The sequence below is a fragment of the Felis catus genome, chromosome D2 (genome assembly GCF_018350175.1).
Source record: "Felis catus isolate Fca126 chromosome D2, F.catus_Fca126_mat1.0, whole genome shotgun sequence".
Lineage (NCBI taxonomy): Eukaryota > Metazoa > Chordata > Mammalia > Carnivora > Felidae > Felis > Felis catus.
The window spans coordinates 11275943-11293862 of NC_058378.1; the positions used below are offsets into that span (position 1 = coordinate 11275943).

Consider the following 17920-nt stretch of genomic DNA (forward strand, 5'->3'; position numbering starts at 1 on the left):
ATTTTGTTGAACTTTATGTTCATGTGTCAGGGTCACTTTCAATGCCGAATCTAATTTTCACTGGGTAGTAAGCGTCATGCTTTCTATTAACAGGGCATATGCTAATGTCAAAACGAAAATAATTGTCCCATATCCACTGCTTTGTGCTTGTTAAATTTCTTTGTAGCAATAACACTGCAGATATCTTCATGACAGTGACATACTGTAATAGTTTCGGTCTACTGAGAAAAAAAAACAGAAGAGAACTTAACATACAAACAATATGCTTTCCCTATGTTGCTATCACAACATGATGTTAAAAGAATTTTTTCACATTATGTAGTAAAATAATTGAGTCATCATGAAGTAATGGTGCCTTATATATTGTTAATTATATTATATGATATATTTACTATGACACATATTATACAGAGAGTATATGTTGATATATCGAACCTATAATATTTGAACCACAGCAATAAGAATTGTATTCAGTTTCCAACGAAATGGACTTACTGCATGGACCCTGTTCTTACCTGTACCAATTCATAAGAGATTACTTTCAGTAAATTTGGTGGAAAAAAAAACCCTATGAATAATTATTTGTGCTATTAAATTAACTCATAAAAATAATGGATCAGTGGTTTTAAATGAGCTCTTTGCTCATTTAAAAATGAAGGAAATGTAAAAAAAAATAAAAATAAAAAAAATAAAAATGAAGGAAATGTAACCACAGTGATAAAAATAATTATCCAAATGAGGAACCAACATCCTAAAAATTAAACAAATTGATACAAATGATTGCAAACATATTTCTATCCAATTCTGGTAATTTAGCTTCAGCAAAACAATATCATACAATACATTAATGTCTAAATTTTGTTGGTGTTATGGTTTTCTTGACCCTAACTTGTAAAGATTTTTGGTTTTATGGTTGTATAAGTACAAGGGACTTATACCTGGTTTGATATTTATAAATATTCAAGTGACCCTACAATAAGACTAATTGAAATCAACACTAAGGGCAATTATAAACTGCTCCATTTTGAGAAACACTTAGATAAATGAACTCCTCCTTATGCTCAAATAATAATCTTGCATTGTATACCACAGGAAATCTATAAACTGAAAAGAGAAATTAACACATCTTTGAACACTTCCAAGTGATGATATAGTCCACTTCCACTCTAAAGAAATGAAATCTACAATCAAATATGCTTATGAACGACTATATCAATCGGGTTTTTTTTTTAATTTTTTTGATGTTTATTTATTTTTGAGACAGAGAGAGACAGAGCATGAGCAGGGGAGGGGCAGAGAGAGAGGGAGACACAGAATCTGAAGCAGGCTCCAGACTCTGAGCTGTCAGTACAGAGTCCGATGCGGGGCTCGAACTTGTCAACCGCGAGATCATGACCTGAGCCGAAGTCGGACGCTCAAGTGACTGAGCCACCCAGGCACCCCTATCAATTGGGTTTTTTGTTTGTTTGTTTGTTTGGTGGCTGTTTTCTCACTAGACTATGAGCTCCATCAGGGCAGGGGCCAAACTTGGTCTGCTCCTTTCTATTCATTCATTGATTCATTCACTCTTCATTCATTCACTCACATACTCATTATTTATTTTAAAGAGCTTTTTTAATGTTTTTTTAAATTTATTTTTGAGAGAGAAAGAGAGTATGAGCAGGGGAGGGGCAGAGACAGACAGAAACACAGAATCTGAAGCAGGCTCCAGGCTCTGGGCTGTCAGCACAGAGCCCAACACGGGGCTCAAACCATGAGATCATGACCTGAGCCGAAGTCGGCCGCTTAACTAACTGAGCCACCCAGGAGCCCCATAAAAGTTTTTTTAAAGTTTATTTATTTTGAGAGAGTGAGAGAGAATGCAAGCAGATGAGGGGCAGAGAGAAAGGGAGAGAGAGAATTCCAAGCAGACTCCGGACTGTCAGTGCAGAGCCTGATGCGGGGCGCGATCTAGTGAACCATGAGATCATGACCTGAGCCAAAATCAAGAGTCAGATGCTTAACCAATGGAGCCACCCAGGGGCCCTTCCAGTGTTTAGAACCAAGCACTCCGTCTTGTCCCTAGGAGCTGCTCAATAATTTGAGCAGAACTGCTAACACTACTGAATTTGCATATTTCATTTTCAACCAATTCCTAACATTCGAATCAGAGGTGAATTTGCAACAGCATGGTCGATATGGGCATCATATTTAAACAGAAAAGTTGGGTCAGCTGATCCCCATCACGAATCAGTCTCTTTCTCCCTCTCAGGCACACACACGCATACACACACACACACACACACACAGAGCCCTAACAATTTCACCTAAAATAAAATTTAATACAGGATCACGAAAAAGGGAAGACTTTTCTAATAGTCCTACAGTGAAATAGCCTCCCCAAACAAAACAAAAATCATAGATATTTACTGTTTTTTTCAAAAAAAATATTTCAGATATATTAATTATAAAAGTGAGTCTCATCACATCAAAAACACAAGAGATGACAAATGCCGGTGATTATATGGAGAAAAAGAAACCCGTGCTCACTCTTGATGGGAATGTAAATTGGTGCAGCCACTGTGGAAAACAGTATAGACGTTCCTCAAAAGTTAAAAACAGAACCACAGGACGCAGCAATTACACTCTTGGGTATTTAGCAAAAGGAAATGAAAACAGGGTCTCGACATGTCTGCACCCTCCTGTTCATTGCAGCGTCAGTCAAAACAGCCAAGATATGGAAACAACCTATGCATTCATGCATGGATATATGCACACAGTGGAGTGTTATTCAGCCCTAAGAAAGAAATCCTGCCATTTGCAACAACACGGATGAAGCCTGAGGGCATTATGCTAAGCAGACAAGTTAGAGAAAGACAAATACCATATGATACCACCTATACGTGGAATCTGAAAAAGCCAAACTGATAAAAACAGAGAGGAGAGTGGTGGTTACCAGGGTCCAGGAGGTGGGGACAACAGGGACATGCTAATCAAAGTGGACACATCTCCCATTATAAGATAAATGTAAGTTCTGGGGATCCAACATACAGCAGAGTGATTGTAGCTAATGATCGATCCTGTGTTGTCTACTTGAGAGTTTCTAAGAGAGTAGATCTTAAGTGTCCTCACCACAGGAACAAATGGTAATTATATGACATGATGTTAACCAATGCTACGGTGATAATCAGGTTGCAATACAGAAGTGTATCAAGTCAATCTGTTGTTGATTTGTTCACCTGACACTGCACACTGTTATACGCCAACTGTATGTTAATAAAGCTGGAAAAGATAGTGAGCCTAGCTTTAAATAAATAAGGCCAGGTGCTACATTTCAACAGGAACTGAAATCTTAAGAAAAAATAGGACAGAATTCTATAACGCAATAGGTAAAACCCACTATTTTTTTTCTCACATCAACAAACTAACAAGAGTTTGTAATAGATGCTTTCTTTAAAAAAAAAATATAATCTTTATTTATTTTTGAGAGAGACAGAGTGTGAGCGGGAGAGGGGCAGAGAGAGAGGGAGACACAGAATCCAAAGCAGGCTCCAGGCTCTGAGCTGTCAGCACAGAGCCCGACGCAGGGCTTGAACGCAGGAACTGTGAGACCACGACTTGAGCTGAAGTCAGCTGCTCAACCAACTGAGACACCCAGACCCATGGATGCTTTCTGTATACGGGTTTTTTTGGTGTTTTTGTTTCTTAAGGTTATTTATTTATTTTGAGAGACAGAGGGAGCACAAGTGGGGGAGGGGGCAGAAAAGAGAGAGAGAGAAAGAGAGAGAGAGAGAGAGAGAGAGAAAGAGAGAGAGAGAGAGAGAATCCCACCCTGGCTCCACTGCCAGCACAGAGCGCAACATGGGGCTCGAACTCACCAACCGCGAGATTATGACCTGAGCCAAAGTCAGACGCTTAACCGACCGAGCCACCCAGGCGCCCCTGCATATGTTTTTAAAACAAGTCATGCCATTAAAAACTTCAGCAATGCTGGCAATACAATGATGCAACATTGGTACCAATGCAACAGTGAGTCTGGAAAATCAACAGTAAAATAAGACACCTACACATGCCCAGGTTAAGGACCAAATTTCAAACTCTTTAAAGCCAAATCTTAGATTTATCCATATTAATTAAGTAGCCACCATGCACCAAGCGCTGCATTGAGCTTTCAAGTTACCATGTGAATAAAATATGTTCCCCGCCCCTGCAGAATGTTGGGTCTTAAGGAAGTCAAAGGGGCTACCGCCCAGAGTGCTCAGGGCCAGGCTTTCACCGAGGGCTAAGAGTAAGAGAAGGGGGCAGGAGGAGACCGGCTTCACCGGAGGGGAGCATTCACCACCCTACACGTTGACAACTGGGTGAAGTACACTAATATGCACTTGCTGTAGACAACACCACGTCCCAAGCTTCAGACAAAGGCACAGCAGGGCTTCCATGTCCCACACAGGTGGTCACCCCCTCCTTAGAGCATTACGGCCAATTTCATATGCACTGGCCTCTCTCTGCCTGACGGGCTACACACATTTTTTTTTTCAACGTTTATTTATTTTTGGGACAGAGAGAGACAGAGCATGAACGGGGGAGGGGCAGAGAGAGAGGGAGACACAGAATCGGAAAGAGGCTCCAGGCTCCGAGCCATCAGCCCAGAGCCTGACGCGGGGCTCGAACTCACGGACCGCGAGATCATGACCTGGCTGAAGTCGGACGCTTAACCGACTGCGCCACCCAGGCGCCCCAACACACATTTTAATTCAAAATGAGGTCCTCAATCCCAGATTACCATATTCCAAATTGGTCTGCAGGCTTCAATCATATTTTATCTATAATTTTACCCGCTTTCTATATTATCTTCTAATTTTAGAAATGGTACTCCAGGGGTGTGTTGGTGGTTCAGTTGGTTGAGCATCTGACTCTTGATTTGGGCTGTGGTCATGATCTCATAGTTCATGGGTTTGAGCCTTGCATCAGGCTCTATGCTGGTGCTGCAGAGCCTGCTTGGGGTTCCCTCTTTCTTTCTTTCTCTCTCTCTCTCTCTCTCTCTCTCTCTCTCTTCTCTCAAAATAAATAAACTTAAAAAAAAAAAAAAAAAAGAAAGAAATGGTACTCCATACAAATAGCAATCGTTCCTGTTTGGATGTCTGCTTGAAGACTGATACATAACAATATGTTGTTTGGTTTGTGTTTGGCTCTGAATCTCCATTCAAAAGAGTTTCTTTCTCCTTCTGCACTCCAGGGGAGTGGATCTATGGGCCACTGTGATGTCTCAGGCAGACAGTTTGAGGCTTTTTCAGAGGAATCCCTGAAGCCTTCTGGATCATTCTGTTCCCAGCTCTGCATGGGGGAACATCTCTCTGTCCATTTCAGCTTCAGATGTAAGACCTATGGCTACCTTCCTGTTACCCATTCCTGGCACTAGACCTGAACAGTGCAGCTTTTGGGAAAGATGTTACTCATCCCTTCGCTACATCCTGCTTTGGGGCCCTTCCTGCCATATGGGGTTAGCAGAGCACCTCAATGATATGATGGAAGTAGAATTATGATGCTACTTTGGCCAACACAGTGACTCTCAAATCTGTGCAAATGCTGAAACACAAAGACATCATGATTCTTTTGGTGAAACAATCATGTCTTAAACCACCCTGGGTGGCTTAGTCGGTTAAGCGTCTGACTCTTGATCTCAGTTCAGGTCATGATCTCATGGTTTGTGAGATCAAGACCCGCATAGGGCTCTGAGCTGACAGCGTGGAGCCTGCTTGGGATTTTCTCTCTCCTTCTCTCTCTGCCCCAACCCTGCTCATGCACACACATGCATGCTCTCTCTCTCTCTCTCTCTCTCTCTCTCTCTCTCTCTCTCTCTCAAAATAAATAAATACACATTAAAAAAAATAAACTAGAAACATTACTTCTAGGAAAAATGTTTATGGTATGTATGTGATACAAAAGCTCAAGCACACATGTAGACAAGAATGACGAGATGTAAGAACAAGAAGGGAAAGCATGATCACTCATTTCTAAGTACTTCATCAATATTGCTGTTATTTGTTATATATCTTGTTTCAGAGCGTTAGCAGTCATATGGTAAAAAGACTGAAAGGCTTAAGAAAATTTAGAGGGCGGGGGTGCGGGCATTAAGATGCTTCTATCCATTTTTGCATTTTTTCCCCCTGCAAATGGGAGTAAATGTGACTCTTCGTCAGTGTGTACAGATGCCCTAGTGTGGCTTATAGGATGTGCAGCACACTGAGCGTATGCTTTGAGAATCACTGGACTACAATGAGGAAAAGGAGGGAAGAAGATGTCTTTGTAAGGGTGTGCAGACCTCTGATCTTAGGACTTTTCGCTTATCTCAAGTTTCATGATACACCACAATCACCGTCATCCTCCCAAACTTAACACTGACTCCTTGGGCCCTCTCTCTATGCCTTTGTTAACAGCGTCCTATGTCGACAACACGCTGTCAAAGCAGAGAAATTCACTAATGGTTTTCGGCTCAAAACATCCGTGAGACGTGTGCTTTTAGCGCAGCATCTCCTGACAGAGCATCAGCTCACTCTCCAGGCTTGCTGACAGTCCAGAGGGGAGAAAAGTTCTCATCTTTTACGTGTGGCAAGAGCATGGTCACGCAAAAAGCCTACTGTAGTTGGGGACAGACATTGCAGGCATGCAAAGCTTCAGTTACCCTTAGCTTTTAGTTCCTCCGTAATCGTGTCAAATGCATGCATTTATTTTTTTTTTATTTTTTTTAATTTTTTTTTCAACCTTTATTTATTTTTGGAACAGAGAGAGACAGAGTATGAACGGGGGATGGGCAGAGAGAGAGGGAGACACAGAATCGGAAACAGGCTCCAGGCTCCGAGCCATCAGTCCAGAGCCTGACGCGGGGCTCGAACTCACGGACCGCGAGATCGTGACCTGGCTGAAGTCGGACGCTTAACTGACTGCGCCACCCAGGCGCCCCAAATGCATGCGTTTAAAACCCTAAAAAAGACTAGGAGCGTTGAGGGATGCTATTCAATCGTCCCAGTGATCACCAACAAAGCAGGTGACAGGCACGAGTCACTCCTAGGGTTCAGGGGAACAGGTGTCCCTGCCAAGGAAACGCCACCCCATAACTTACGGAGTTAGAGACGGATTTCCTTGGCCAGACTCACACTATGCTGCATCTCTGGCCGTCTGGCAGCATACTTTCGGTGTTACATACTTTGTGTCTGTAATCTGTTCATTTTCTTATTTAGTGGTAATTCAAATAACAAAGGCATGGATCTTTAAGTGTTTGGAGAGGTCCTCCCCTCCCTAACACGAGTGACACAGAAGACAAAAATTTAGAGGTATCCCCCCACATCTCCTATGTGAGAACCTGGAATCCATCCATGTGGTTCTTAAACAATGCGGCTAATTATTCTGATGTCCAAGAGTGTGTGAGTGTGTGTGTGTGTGTGTGTGTGTGTGTGTGTGTTTGCAGGTGGGTGGGTGAGTATGTTAAGCATGCCTTTTCATTCTGAGACTTTGATGTCTTGGGGTCTTGATGATCCTTGATCGCCCCTCCCAAAGCTAGTCATGTCCTACAGATAATAAACGACTTTCCTGCAAGCATGCCTTTCATAGATCAACCGACCAACCCAGAGTCCTATATTCCCCAACCGCCTCCTTTACCTGGGCCTCCGTCCACTTGCCCTAATCGCCCCAGGGCTACGTACCCCAACTAGGGACACTCCTTACACCCCAGAGACCACTGAAATTATGCAAACTAGCCAACTCTGCTTTGCCCGTCCAGTCCCACAAAAACCCTAATACAGGTTCCTGCCCACCTTTTCCCCTTGTTCCCTCTGCCACAAGACCAACAGTGCTTTGCCACATGTCCCCCCCCCCCCATATGACACGCCTTCTGTTTCTAGGAAACTGTGAGTAAAAACCTCTTCCTTCATGAAAGTCATTTCTGGGTCTGTCTAACCATACCTACTCACATCCTAGGTTTCCTTAAAACTGTGTGTATGCATATGTGTTTAATCGGTAAATAATATTACAAAATCTATAAAATCTCAGTTATACATCCTCAAAAGATCTAAAAGAAAATCAGCAAATGAAAGTTACATTCAGACATTTTCTAGAACAGTACAACGCATTATACTAATACCTTCGACATCTTTGACTTGGTGTCCGTAATAAGGAAAGACATATTGTTGATTTCATTCTGTACCACAAAGTTCTGCTCTTCTCTTTTGAAATTCTGAGAAGGTGCAAAGAAAATTTCAGTTAAAACCACACAGATAAGAAGCCCATGGAATCAAGAGGTTACGCAGGACCCAAAAGTCTTTACAAAGAGAAGTAGTAGTTTGATACAGATTTAATAAGAAAGGGAGCAAATATTTGTTATGTATATAATGAGAGTGCTTGGCGTGGGGCAACAATTCTGGGAACTAGATACAAATATGTAATGTTTCAAAGGCGGGAACACTAAGATCCAGAATATTTTAAGCACCAAAGTCACACACCTACCAAGGGATAGAATCAGTACTCAAATCCCAATGCAGCTGGCGAAAGGCACAGACCGCTTCTTGGAAGAAACACGGGGCGTGCACAACTATGATGTAGCTTTCCATTCTGCCAGATATTTTATCTACTTTTTCAAATACTATTGATGTTATTTTATTCATGTTCAATTCAGGAGTGTGAGGACACAGTCAAAGTCAACTGTTTGAGGAGTGGTAGTGAAGAAAGCAAACACAAAATGAAAGTAGAAATAATCAGAGGTTTAAAACAGAAATTAACAATCTAAGCACATGCCTTCTTCCTCTTTTTTTTTTTTAATGTTTATTTATTTTTGAGAGAGAGAGAAAGAGACAGACCACAAGCGGGGGTGGGACAGAGAAACAGGGAGACACAGAATCTGAAGCAGGCTCCAGGCTCTGAGCTGTCAGCACGGAACCTGACACGGGGCTCGAACCCACGAACTGTGAGATCATGACCTGAGCTGAAATCAGACACTTAACCCACTGAGCCACCCAGATGCCTCAGCTTCTTCCTCTTTTGGATGAGCAAAACTCAAATAAAATAATTTCCTAGTAAGCATCCAAAATGTTAACAATTGATGAGTAATAACATATTTTGTGTGAAGGACAGTGAAAAGACCAAGCTTCGACTTTCCTTCAGCTCACGTTAACCTTCTAATCTTACTATTCATGACAACATGGTTGCTCATGAGTTTCATCTTTAAATATTTGGGTAAGAATATATATGACACACACTAACAGATTTGTGTTTTAAATATACCCATGAGATTCAAAGGGTGCCTGGGTGGCTCAGTCAGTTAAGCGTCCGACTTCAGCCCAGGTCATGATCTCATGACTCGTGAGTTCGAGCCCGGCATTGGGCTCTGTGCTGACAGTTTGAAGCCTAGAGCTGCTTCGGATTCTGTGTCTCCCTTTCTCTCTGCCCCAACCCCGCTCATGCTCTGTCTCTCTCTCTCTCAAAAATAAATAAATATTAAAAAAAATTTTTAATAAAGAAAAAAATCCCATGAGATTCAAAAGTACATATTCAGAATTTTTTCTTACTCTTGAAATTACCATTAGACATTCATCTAAAAATCTACTGATGATGATAAATACTCCTCCAAATACTTCCAAAATTATGTTCCAAAATTATGTCTTGCATATAAATTTAAAGAAGCCTGTTTTTGGTATTTTGGTGATTAACGAAGTTGAAGAGTCTCAGTTCTTCAAGGGAAAATATGCAGGTTTTAGTTTTCTTAAGTGATTCAGTCCTGGGCTCTGGATTTCAAATATTCCTTGAAAAGCACCCTGAACCATCTAATGCACCCCTCAACATGAGTTACATGGGATGAGAAATCATTTGCTTTTTATCTAGAGGAACATAAAGACCTAAATGAATTTTAGGCACCACAGAAAATGAAAGTCAATGTGAAATACAAATGCATATATTAAAAAGGCCATTATTTCATATATTATTTCAGTGTGCTTATATTTTTTGATGTATGTTTTTACATACATTTTGATATCAAGTTTGACAGACTCCTCAGAGGCAGGCAACAAATATTATGCATTATTCTAGACATGAAGTAAGTGGGAAATTTTTATTTTTTTTTAAAATATGACATTTCTAAAATAACGGATTTGGATAACAATCTGACGAAATAAACAAGGAAGTTTTCTCAAAGAATGGAACTGAGGGTGAGGATTTCCTTTCTTGGAGTCTCACATTTACGAAGTGCCACAGATTCATAACTGACACAAAAATTCTAAGATTTTGAAATAATCTGGGACAATAATCAATGTTCACTTAACCCATTTTCTGCGAGTTATTCAAAATAATTACAGAATGCTCTCGAGTTCTTATTATTAAAACCCTTTTCAGACTTAAAAACATATAGTTCCACTTGCAGCATACAAAATAGTGAAAATATTCACTAAAGATGTACTTTATAATTTCTTTTCAACAGGATTCCGAGCAGGGACTGTATTTTATTCTAACGTGTACGTGAAACTAAACTCCTGTAGAAACAAGAGTGTGTGAAACAAATTTAAAGAAGTAGTATCTTTAACAAGTAAACAAATGTATCTTGTGAGTGAAAAACACAAGTCCATCCTAGCATTTCTCAAACTAGGCATCACGCGTGCTCCTGGGTGCTCAGCAAAACACCTACAGGAGGGAAGCCTAGAGGAGAAAATGCCACGTCCCTGTGTCCCCGTTACCCTAAGATTTAGAGGCAAACAGAAAAAAGCATTTATGGAGTGCAACTAAAAACCCCTCAGTGACTTTTTTTTTTTTAATACAAATTACCAAACTCCAAATGAAGGTTTATAGTGCTTCAAACTACCACGGGGAATGTGTCCTGTCTCCACACCAGTTAAGGGATACCTAGGAGGCTAGCTTGAGAAACACCGTCACAGGCATTTACTAAAGGGACTGGAAAATTAGTTGAAAACTTGAAAGCCCTGGGGCACCTGGGTGGCTCAGTCGGTTGAGCATCCAACTTCGGCTCAGGTCACGATCTCTCGGTCTGTGAGTTAGAGTGAGCCCCACGTCGGGCTCTGTGCGGACAGCTCAGAGCCTGGAGCCTGCTTCGGATTCTGTATCTCCCTCTCTCTCTCTGCCCCTCCCTGGCTTGCACTCTGTCTACCCCTCTCTCAAAAATAAACAAACATTAAAAAAAAAAGAAAACAAAAAAAAAAAAAAGAAAACTTGAAAGCCCTTAAAATAAACCAAACCGGAAGCAATATTTTTCTACTTACGTGGGATTTTGACCAGTAGATAAACACTTCGGCCACCATGCGGAAAAGGTCCTCTGCTTCTGGGTTAGGTTCTTTTAGCCACTTTGCCCTGGATCACATATAAATAAAGCGGTGTCTCAGTTACTCCTTCCACTTGATTTTTTTTTTTAAATCACCCACTCAGGGGCGCCTGAGGGGCTTAGCTGGTTACCCATCCGACCCTTGATTTTGGCTCAACTAATGATCTCATTACTTGAGCCACATTGCTCCCCCACATTGGTCTCTGAGCTGGGATTCTCTTTCTCCCTCCCCTACTCATGCTGTTTTCTCTCTCTCGCTGTCACAATAAATAAACTTAAAAAAAAATCACCCGTTAAGTTAAATTTCAAACCAAGCAAACTAAGGGCAAGTGTGCTGTCCAGAGAGGCCCTAGATGGCCACTTGAGTACATCTGTTTTACACTTAAAGCAATTTAAACACTGTAACTATCAAACTGCTAACTTTTGCAGAAGGCAGACTACTAATGAGATCTCCCTTTGTCATCTCGAGATGCTTGGTGAAAATCACCTTGTCTATACACATCTGGTTAGGTCACAATCACGCACCAGCTCATCACCGAGCGAATGAAGCCATTCATCAGGACACACGAACCCAGCAAGGCCATGACTGAATCGGAGAAATGAATCCCTTGGGAACAGTGTACCTGTTATAGTCCACAAATCTAATCAAGAGCGGGTAGAAGGCATAGAGATCTCTGGCCAGAGTGGTGAACTCATCGAGAATGAGAAGCTCTGCCTCGGACATATCCCCCCTGGCCTCAGCTTTCAGATGGTCCTCCTCCGACACCACCATCGCTGCTTTTTTCTTGAGTTTCTCCATTAATGGCAAGAAATGAGTTTTCAGGAGCTGAGGTTTCACTTTATTTATAATGGGCTGTGAAAATACTGTTTGAAGACAGACATTAATATTCTGTTCTGCATCAACAGGCATTAAAAAGAAGACAGATTATAATTACAGCTGTAGCATGATTTCGCCCCGCCCGCCTCCCCTCCCCCAGCACAAGGCTTCTTTCAGGATTCAGCCCATGCCTCAGGCGTTTTTCTAGTCCCAAACCTAATTACACAGTTGCTGTTCAAAAATGATTACTGAATTGAATTTGATGTGCTTTCTTGTTTTTTTTTTTTTTAATTGGCAGCTAATTTGGAATGGGGGAAAAAATGTTCATTCACTTTGGAAATCAATTATTTTCACAAAAAGAAGAAAAAATCCCCAAATGGAAAACATTCTTCTGGCTCTTTCTTTACAAGGAGTAGGCACCACTGAATAATCACGAGCCTACATACAGCCATCCCGCGTTGGCTTCCCCAGCCTTGTCCCAGTGGGAGACTCAGACTGCACAGGTCATTTATTTATTTCTGAATTTTTTAAACACCCATCTTGTCCATCCTTGAAGCTGGTCCACATTGTCCGAGGTGGGAGGTGCAAAGACAGACAAATGTAAATTCTTGACTCTGTTTTGGTTATCCTCTCCCCACTCCTGATAAGATGAATCGCTAAAAGGGGGTTGTTTCAAAATCCAGTTTTATTTTCGTCTCTGTCTACAGAACCATTAGTTTTTGCTGCTGCACTTCCTGATCAGTCTTACAGAGACTGTCCAATCAGGAAAATGTTTACTTATTTAAAAGTTGTATCAATATGACAAGTCACCTGATGCCTGATCAAATCTACATTTTTTTTTATTATTTAAAGAACAGCGTGACAGAAACAATATTTTTAAAGATTTTTTGAGCACAGAAGAAAATATTAATGAGGCCCAAGATAGGAAAATTCTAGTAGTTCTGTATTTCTTTTCATTTTAAAATGTTCTTTTACTTAGGAAATCTCTACACCTAACGTGGGGCTCAAACTCATGACCTGCGAGGATCAAGGGCCGAATGCTTTACTGACCAAGCCGGTCAGGTGTCCCTAGTCTTCTGTTATTTCAAAGACTTTTGGAAATGAAACAAATTCACGTGATGCGTCTCTCTCCAATTCTTACCTGCTAACCTCTTCATCCAGGCTCCCTCATCAATTCCCAGGTTATTATATATGATTTTCAATATATTCCCCAAGAGCGTGTTCATGTGCTCGGAGTTCAGGGCGGTACAGCACATTTCAGCCCTTTCTGGATTATTTTCAGGTCCGTGCTCCCACCAACGAGACATGTAGCTGCAAAGCATGGGCAGTATGACTTCCATGACGTGTGGCATCTGTGTGTAGCGAATGCCGGACTCAGCTAATTCCACAATTTCTTCCATGAGTTTCTCCAAAGACGGTATATTTGGGCACACATCCTCCACGTTAGTTGGCAAATTCAGAGCTAGAGAAACACACGTAAGAGTGAACCGCGTTCAGTGAAAGGACGGACTTACGAGGACGGCCACACTTCCACTGTGTATGGCAGCCACAAGCAGCCATCTCGCTCTGGGCTTCAGAGCTGGGCAAGACCCGGTGGGCCTTCCACTGGCTCCCTCTCTTTACTGGTGGCAGCTATATCCAAAGTTCTCTCCTTTCCCCAAGTTCCTATCTTACCACCACGCCTCACTCCTTTAAGATCAGAAAATGACCATTTCTTCTACTTCAGAGCAAACCAGAATATCAAAGGTCTCTGCCTACAGGCCTTCTGTGTGGTCTATCCTTCTGCGGCCATCACCTATTTTCAGAGCAAGGAGTTCTGAGGTCCCTGTTCAGGGCTCGGCCTGTGTTCTCAATGCCCCACTACAGAGGCCATGCTTAGGCCCTATGTTGAGCCACTTATATATGCTCTGTACACAGCATAATATATATGCGTTATATATATAACATACAACATATAATTATACTCTGTAGCGCCTCCTCCCCAGCAGCCTGCTGCGATGCTTCGAATCTCCCCTGGATTGTTTAACTTTCCATAAATGCTTTCTATAAAGTTAACTTTCCATAAAGTGCTTCCCACCACTTAACTGATCGCCCTTTTTCACAAACCCTTACGTGGCTAACCGTTACAGTGGCATTTCCCATCACTGACCAGATTCCCTTTTCCTTAATCTCCATGTATTCAGTCTTTCCGGACTCCCTCCTGAACTTTGTCAGGCTCCTTTACTGGCTATTTTCTCCTTGAAGAACTTTTTAAAAAAATTTTTTTAAGTGTTTATTTTTGAGAGAGAGTGAGAGAGAGAGAGAGAGAGAGAGAGAGAGAGACTGACCACGAGTGGGGTAAGGGCAGAGAGAGAGGGAGACACAGAATCCAAAGCAGGCTCCAGGCTCAGAGCTGTTAGCAGAGAGCCTGATGCAGGGCTTGAACTCACCAACCATGAGATCATGACCTGAGCCAAAGTCAGACACTTAACTGACTGAGCCATCCAGGGGCCCTTCAAGATTCCTCTTGAACCAACTCAGTTAAGCCGTTCTGGTATCCTCAATGAACACTGCATTTTTGTGTCCTTAGTGTTCTTTATTCTGAATTCTGTCACATGTATCTACCAGTCTCTCCCGTACTGCAACTAAAACCCCCCTGAAAGAAAGAATCCAAGTCTAATACTTTCTTGTGTCAAATCTCCCCCATTTCCCTCAGTGTATGTTGCAAACAATTACTCGTGGGATGGCTAAAACCTGAATGAAAGGGGATGCTTCAATTCCTTTACTTTGTTATGCAAATGATGTGTTACAGAAACAAAAGCAGGTAAATTATCTGCTCTGTGTGTTTCCTTTTCTGCAATAAATAACAGATCTTCATTCTGGATTCACAGCAAAAGGATTAATCAGTCAAAAATCCTAACTAAGACAACTTAGTAAAACAGGTTTACACAGAAGCCTAGTAGCTCAAATTCAACCATGTTTTACTATTTACAAATATATTGTGGCAATTATGCAGAGAAATATTGCTAACTCACATTCAACATATTTTGCCTTAGCTTCCTCTGTTATAGGAAATCAGAATTATAAAATGGTCAAATTAAATAATGACGATTCAAGTTTTTAAAAGATTCCTTACTTGATAAAAGGCATTATAAAACAAGTATAACCAGCAGATCCCCTCAAAAGAGGAGTTACACAGAGAAATGATCTCATTAACAGAGAGGGATGCACTTGTGGACAACAAATAGTTCTTGCCTAAGTTTTGAGAACTCTTTAGGGCTACTGGAAAGCAAATGAAATGCAGTATACGGTATCAGACTTAGAAGAAATCAAACAAAGTAATATGAGAGGACACCTACATAATGTTTAAGCCTTGAGAACTCTGTTTTGATCGCTTTCAATGGCTGATTGGAGAAATAAGTCATTTCTGCTATGTTAACTATTGGTCATCCAACTCATTTCAAATCCTAGTAAATAATTCTAACAGGTTCTCACAGACCGATCCTTGAAATCATCAGCAATGGTCCTAAAAGCTTTTCAACTGGGACAGTGGGAAAAATGAGCCTACCAACCCAGAAAAATAGATTTTCCCAAGTGAAAGATGATGCGGGGCATGACTGTTTATAGATACCTAGTATGCATACAGACGTACATAAAAATCTTAAGAATACACATGCTAAGGGGCGCTTGGGTGGCTCAGTTGGTTGAGCGGCCGACTTCAGCTCGGGTCATGATCTCGCGGTCCGTGAGTTCGAGCCCCGCGTCGGGCTCTGTGCTGACAGCTCAGAGCCTGGAGCCTGTTTCAGATTCTGTGTCTCCCTCTCTCTCTGACCCTCCCCCGTTCATGCTCTGTCTCTCTCTGTCTCAAAAATAAATAAACGTTAAAAAAAAAAAAAGAATACACATGCTAAGGTCAGATTCAAATTTGAGTCACTGATTGTGTTTCAGATTTATAAGTTTTTTAAATGATAAAAATTGGACTAAACTGTGAGAAAAAAATCACTTGGAATTAATCTGTCCCAAGAAGACAGACACATCTGGTGAACCCAAACAAAACAAAACAAAAAACCAATCTGAAGGGTACAAATCCATAAATATAATGAATAACACCCTCTGCTCGCTGTACCTATGAGAGAGAACTGAATCAGAAATCAGACTGACCCATTTACTTCCATTTCTGCCAATTATTTTGTCTTATTCTTAGGAGGGCTAATTTGAAGAAATTAAACGACTTTTCTTGTAGAGACACTATGGGGATAGTATATAACATTCCAGAGAATTCCAAATCATAACATTTAAAAACAAATAGCATTGGAGATAATAAATTGAAATGGTCCATGAAAAAAATCACTGTAGGAAAATACAGTAGATGTCATTATGTTTCAAGGTCATATCTCAAATACTGAACATGCTTCTTCTGCATTACCTGCTCTTTCTCGCGATGACTTGGTATTGTAGATAGAGTAGATGTTATGTTTGTCGAGATGAGTTTCCAAAAATGCGACAGGAAAGGCACCAGCAAAAGCAGCAAGACATTCTCCTAACGCAGAGCGTTGCCTACAAGTGCAAAATGTTTGTTTTTTAGGTCTTCCAAGTGAATGAAGAAGTTACACTAAAGGCAACAAGTTCAAAACTAACATTAGAGGGGCGCCTGGGTGGCTCAGTCAGTTAAGCTGACAGTTCAGAGCATGGAATCTGCTTCGGATTCTGTGCCTCCCTCTCTCTCTGCCCCTCCCCTGCTCATGCTCTGGCTCTCTGTGTCTCAAAAATAAAAATAAAAAAAACCTTAAAAAAAATTAAAGACAAAAAAACTAACATTAGAGGGATAATAATCACGCAAATTAATAAAAGTAACCTCCAAATCCAATTTCTACATTGCAAAACATCATCTGCTTTCAATAGCAAAGTCTCCACCATTTAAAAACAGCTAAATTATCCGTTAGTTTAAAAAGAAGTTAAGGGGTGCGTGGGTGGCTCAGTCGGGGGAGCATCTGACTTTGGCTCAGGTCATGATCTCACAGTTCGTGGGTTTGAGCCCTGCATCAGGCTTGCTGCTGTCAGCTCAGAGCCCGCTCCAAATCCTCTGGACCTTCTCTCTCTGCCCCTCCCTGCTTGTGGTCTCTGTCTCTCTAAAATAAATAAAACACTGGGGCATCTGGGTGGCTCAGTCAGTTAAGTGTCTGACTTCAGCTCAGATCACGATCTCATGGTTTGTGAGTTCCACCCCTGTATCAGCTCTGTGCTGACCCCTCAGAGCCTGGAGCCTGCTTCTGATTCTGTGTCTCCCTCTCTCTCTGCCCCTCCCCTGCTTGTGCTCTGTCTCTCTCTCAAAAATAAATACATCCATATTTTTGAGACATTTAAAAAAATACATAAAACATTAAAAAATAAGTTAAAACATCATAGACCAAAATAGCAAGAAAAACCCTGTCAAATCCCCCCCATGAGTCTGGACATTTCTTTGGCTTTGCTTCCTTTCTTTACATCTTCTTCTTTTTTTGAACATAATGACCTACTGAGGAAGAATTCTTATTAGGTGAATAAATGCACTAATAAACATTAAAAAAAAAAGTAGTGATACCAATACACTAATATAATTTTCTGAAAATTTACTAAGTAATTTCAAGGTAGCTATGAAATATTAAGACATAATATATACCAAAAACTATTAATAACACATAAAATTGATTCATCGTTTTTAAGGGAAGGAAGAGGTTTAAGGAATCATTCTGGGATCAATTGATTCAGGGCAGTTCATGACCCATGGCTTCCCCTGCCAGTGACATAAATTCTCACTTTCCTTGGGCGCTTGGGTGGCTCAGTTGGTTGAG

General features: G+C 41.1%; 1 protein-coding gene across 9 annotated transcripts in view; it reads right to left on the reverse strand.

Annotated features, from left to right (window-relative positions):
- RYR2 (ryanodine receptor 2) overlaps positions 1 to 17920 on the reverse strand; it is a 757942-nt gene that overhangs the window by 120751 nt on the left and 619271 nt on the right. For all 9 annotated transcript variants that reach the window (XM_023240368.2, XM_023240367.2, XM_023240360.2 and 6 more), the window contains 5 exons: positions 16516 to 16646; positions 13252 to 13572; positions 11917 to 12157; positions 11235 to 11322; positions 8117 to 8209 (listed from right to left, as the gene is read on the reverse strand). In XM_023240368.2, the coding sequence (XP_023096136.2) occupies positions 8117 to 8209; positions 11235 to 11322; positions 11917 to 12157; positions 13252 to 13572; positions 16516 to 16646 (874 nt within the window). The remainder of the gene's footprint in view (positions 1 to 8116; positions 8210 to 11234; positions 11323 to 11916; positions 12158 to 13251; positions 13573 to 16515; positions 16647 to 17920) is intronic.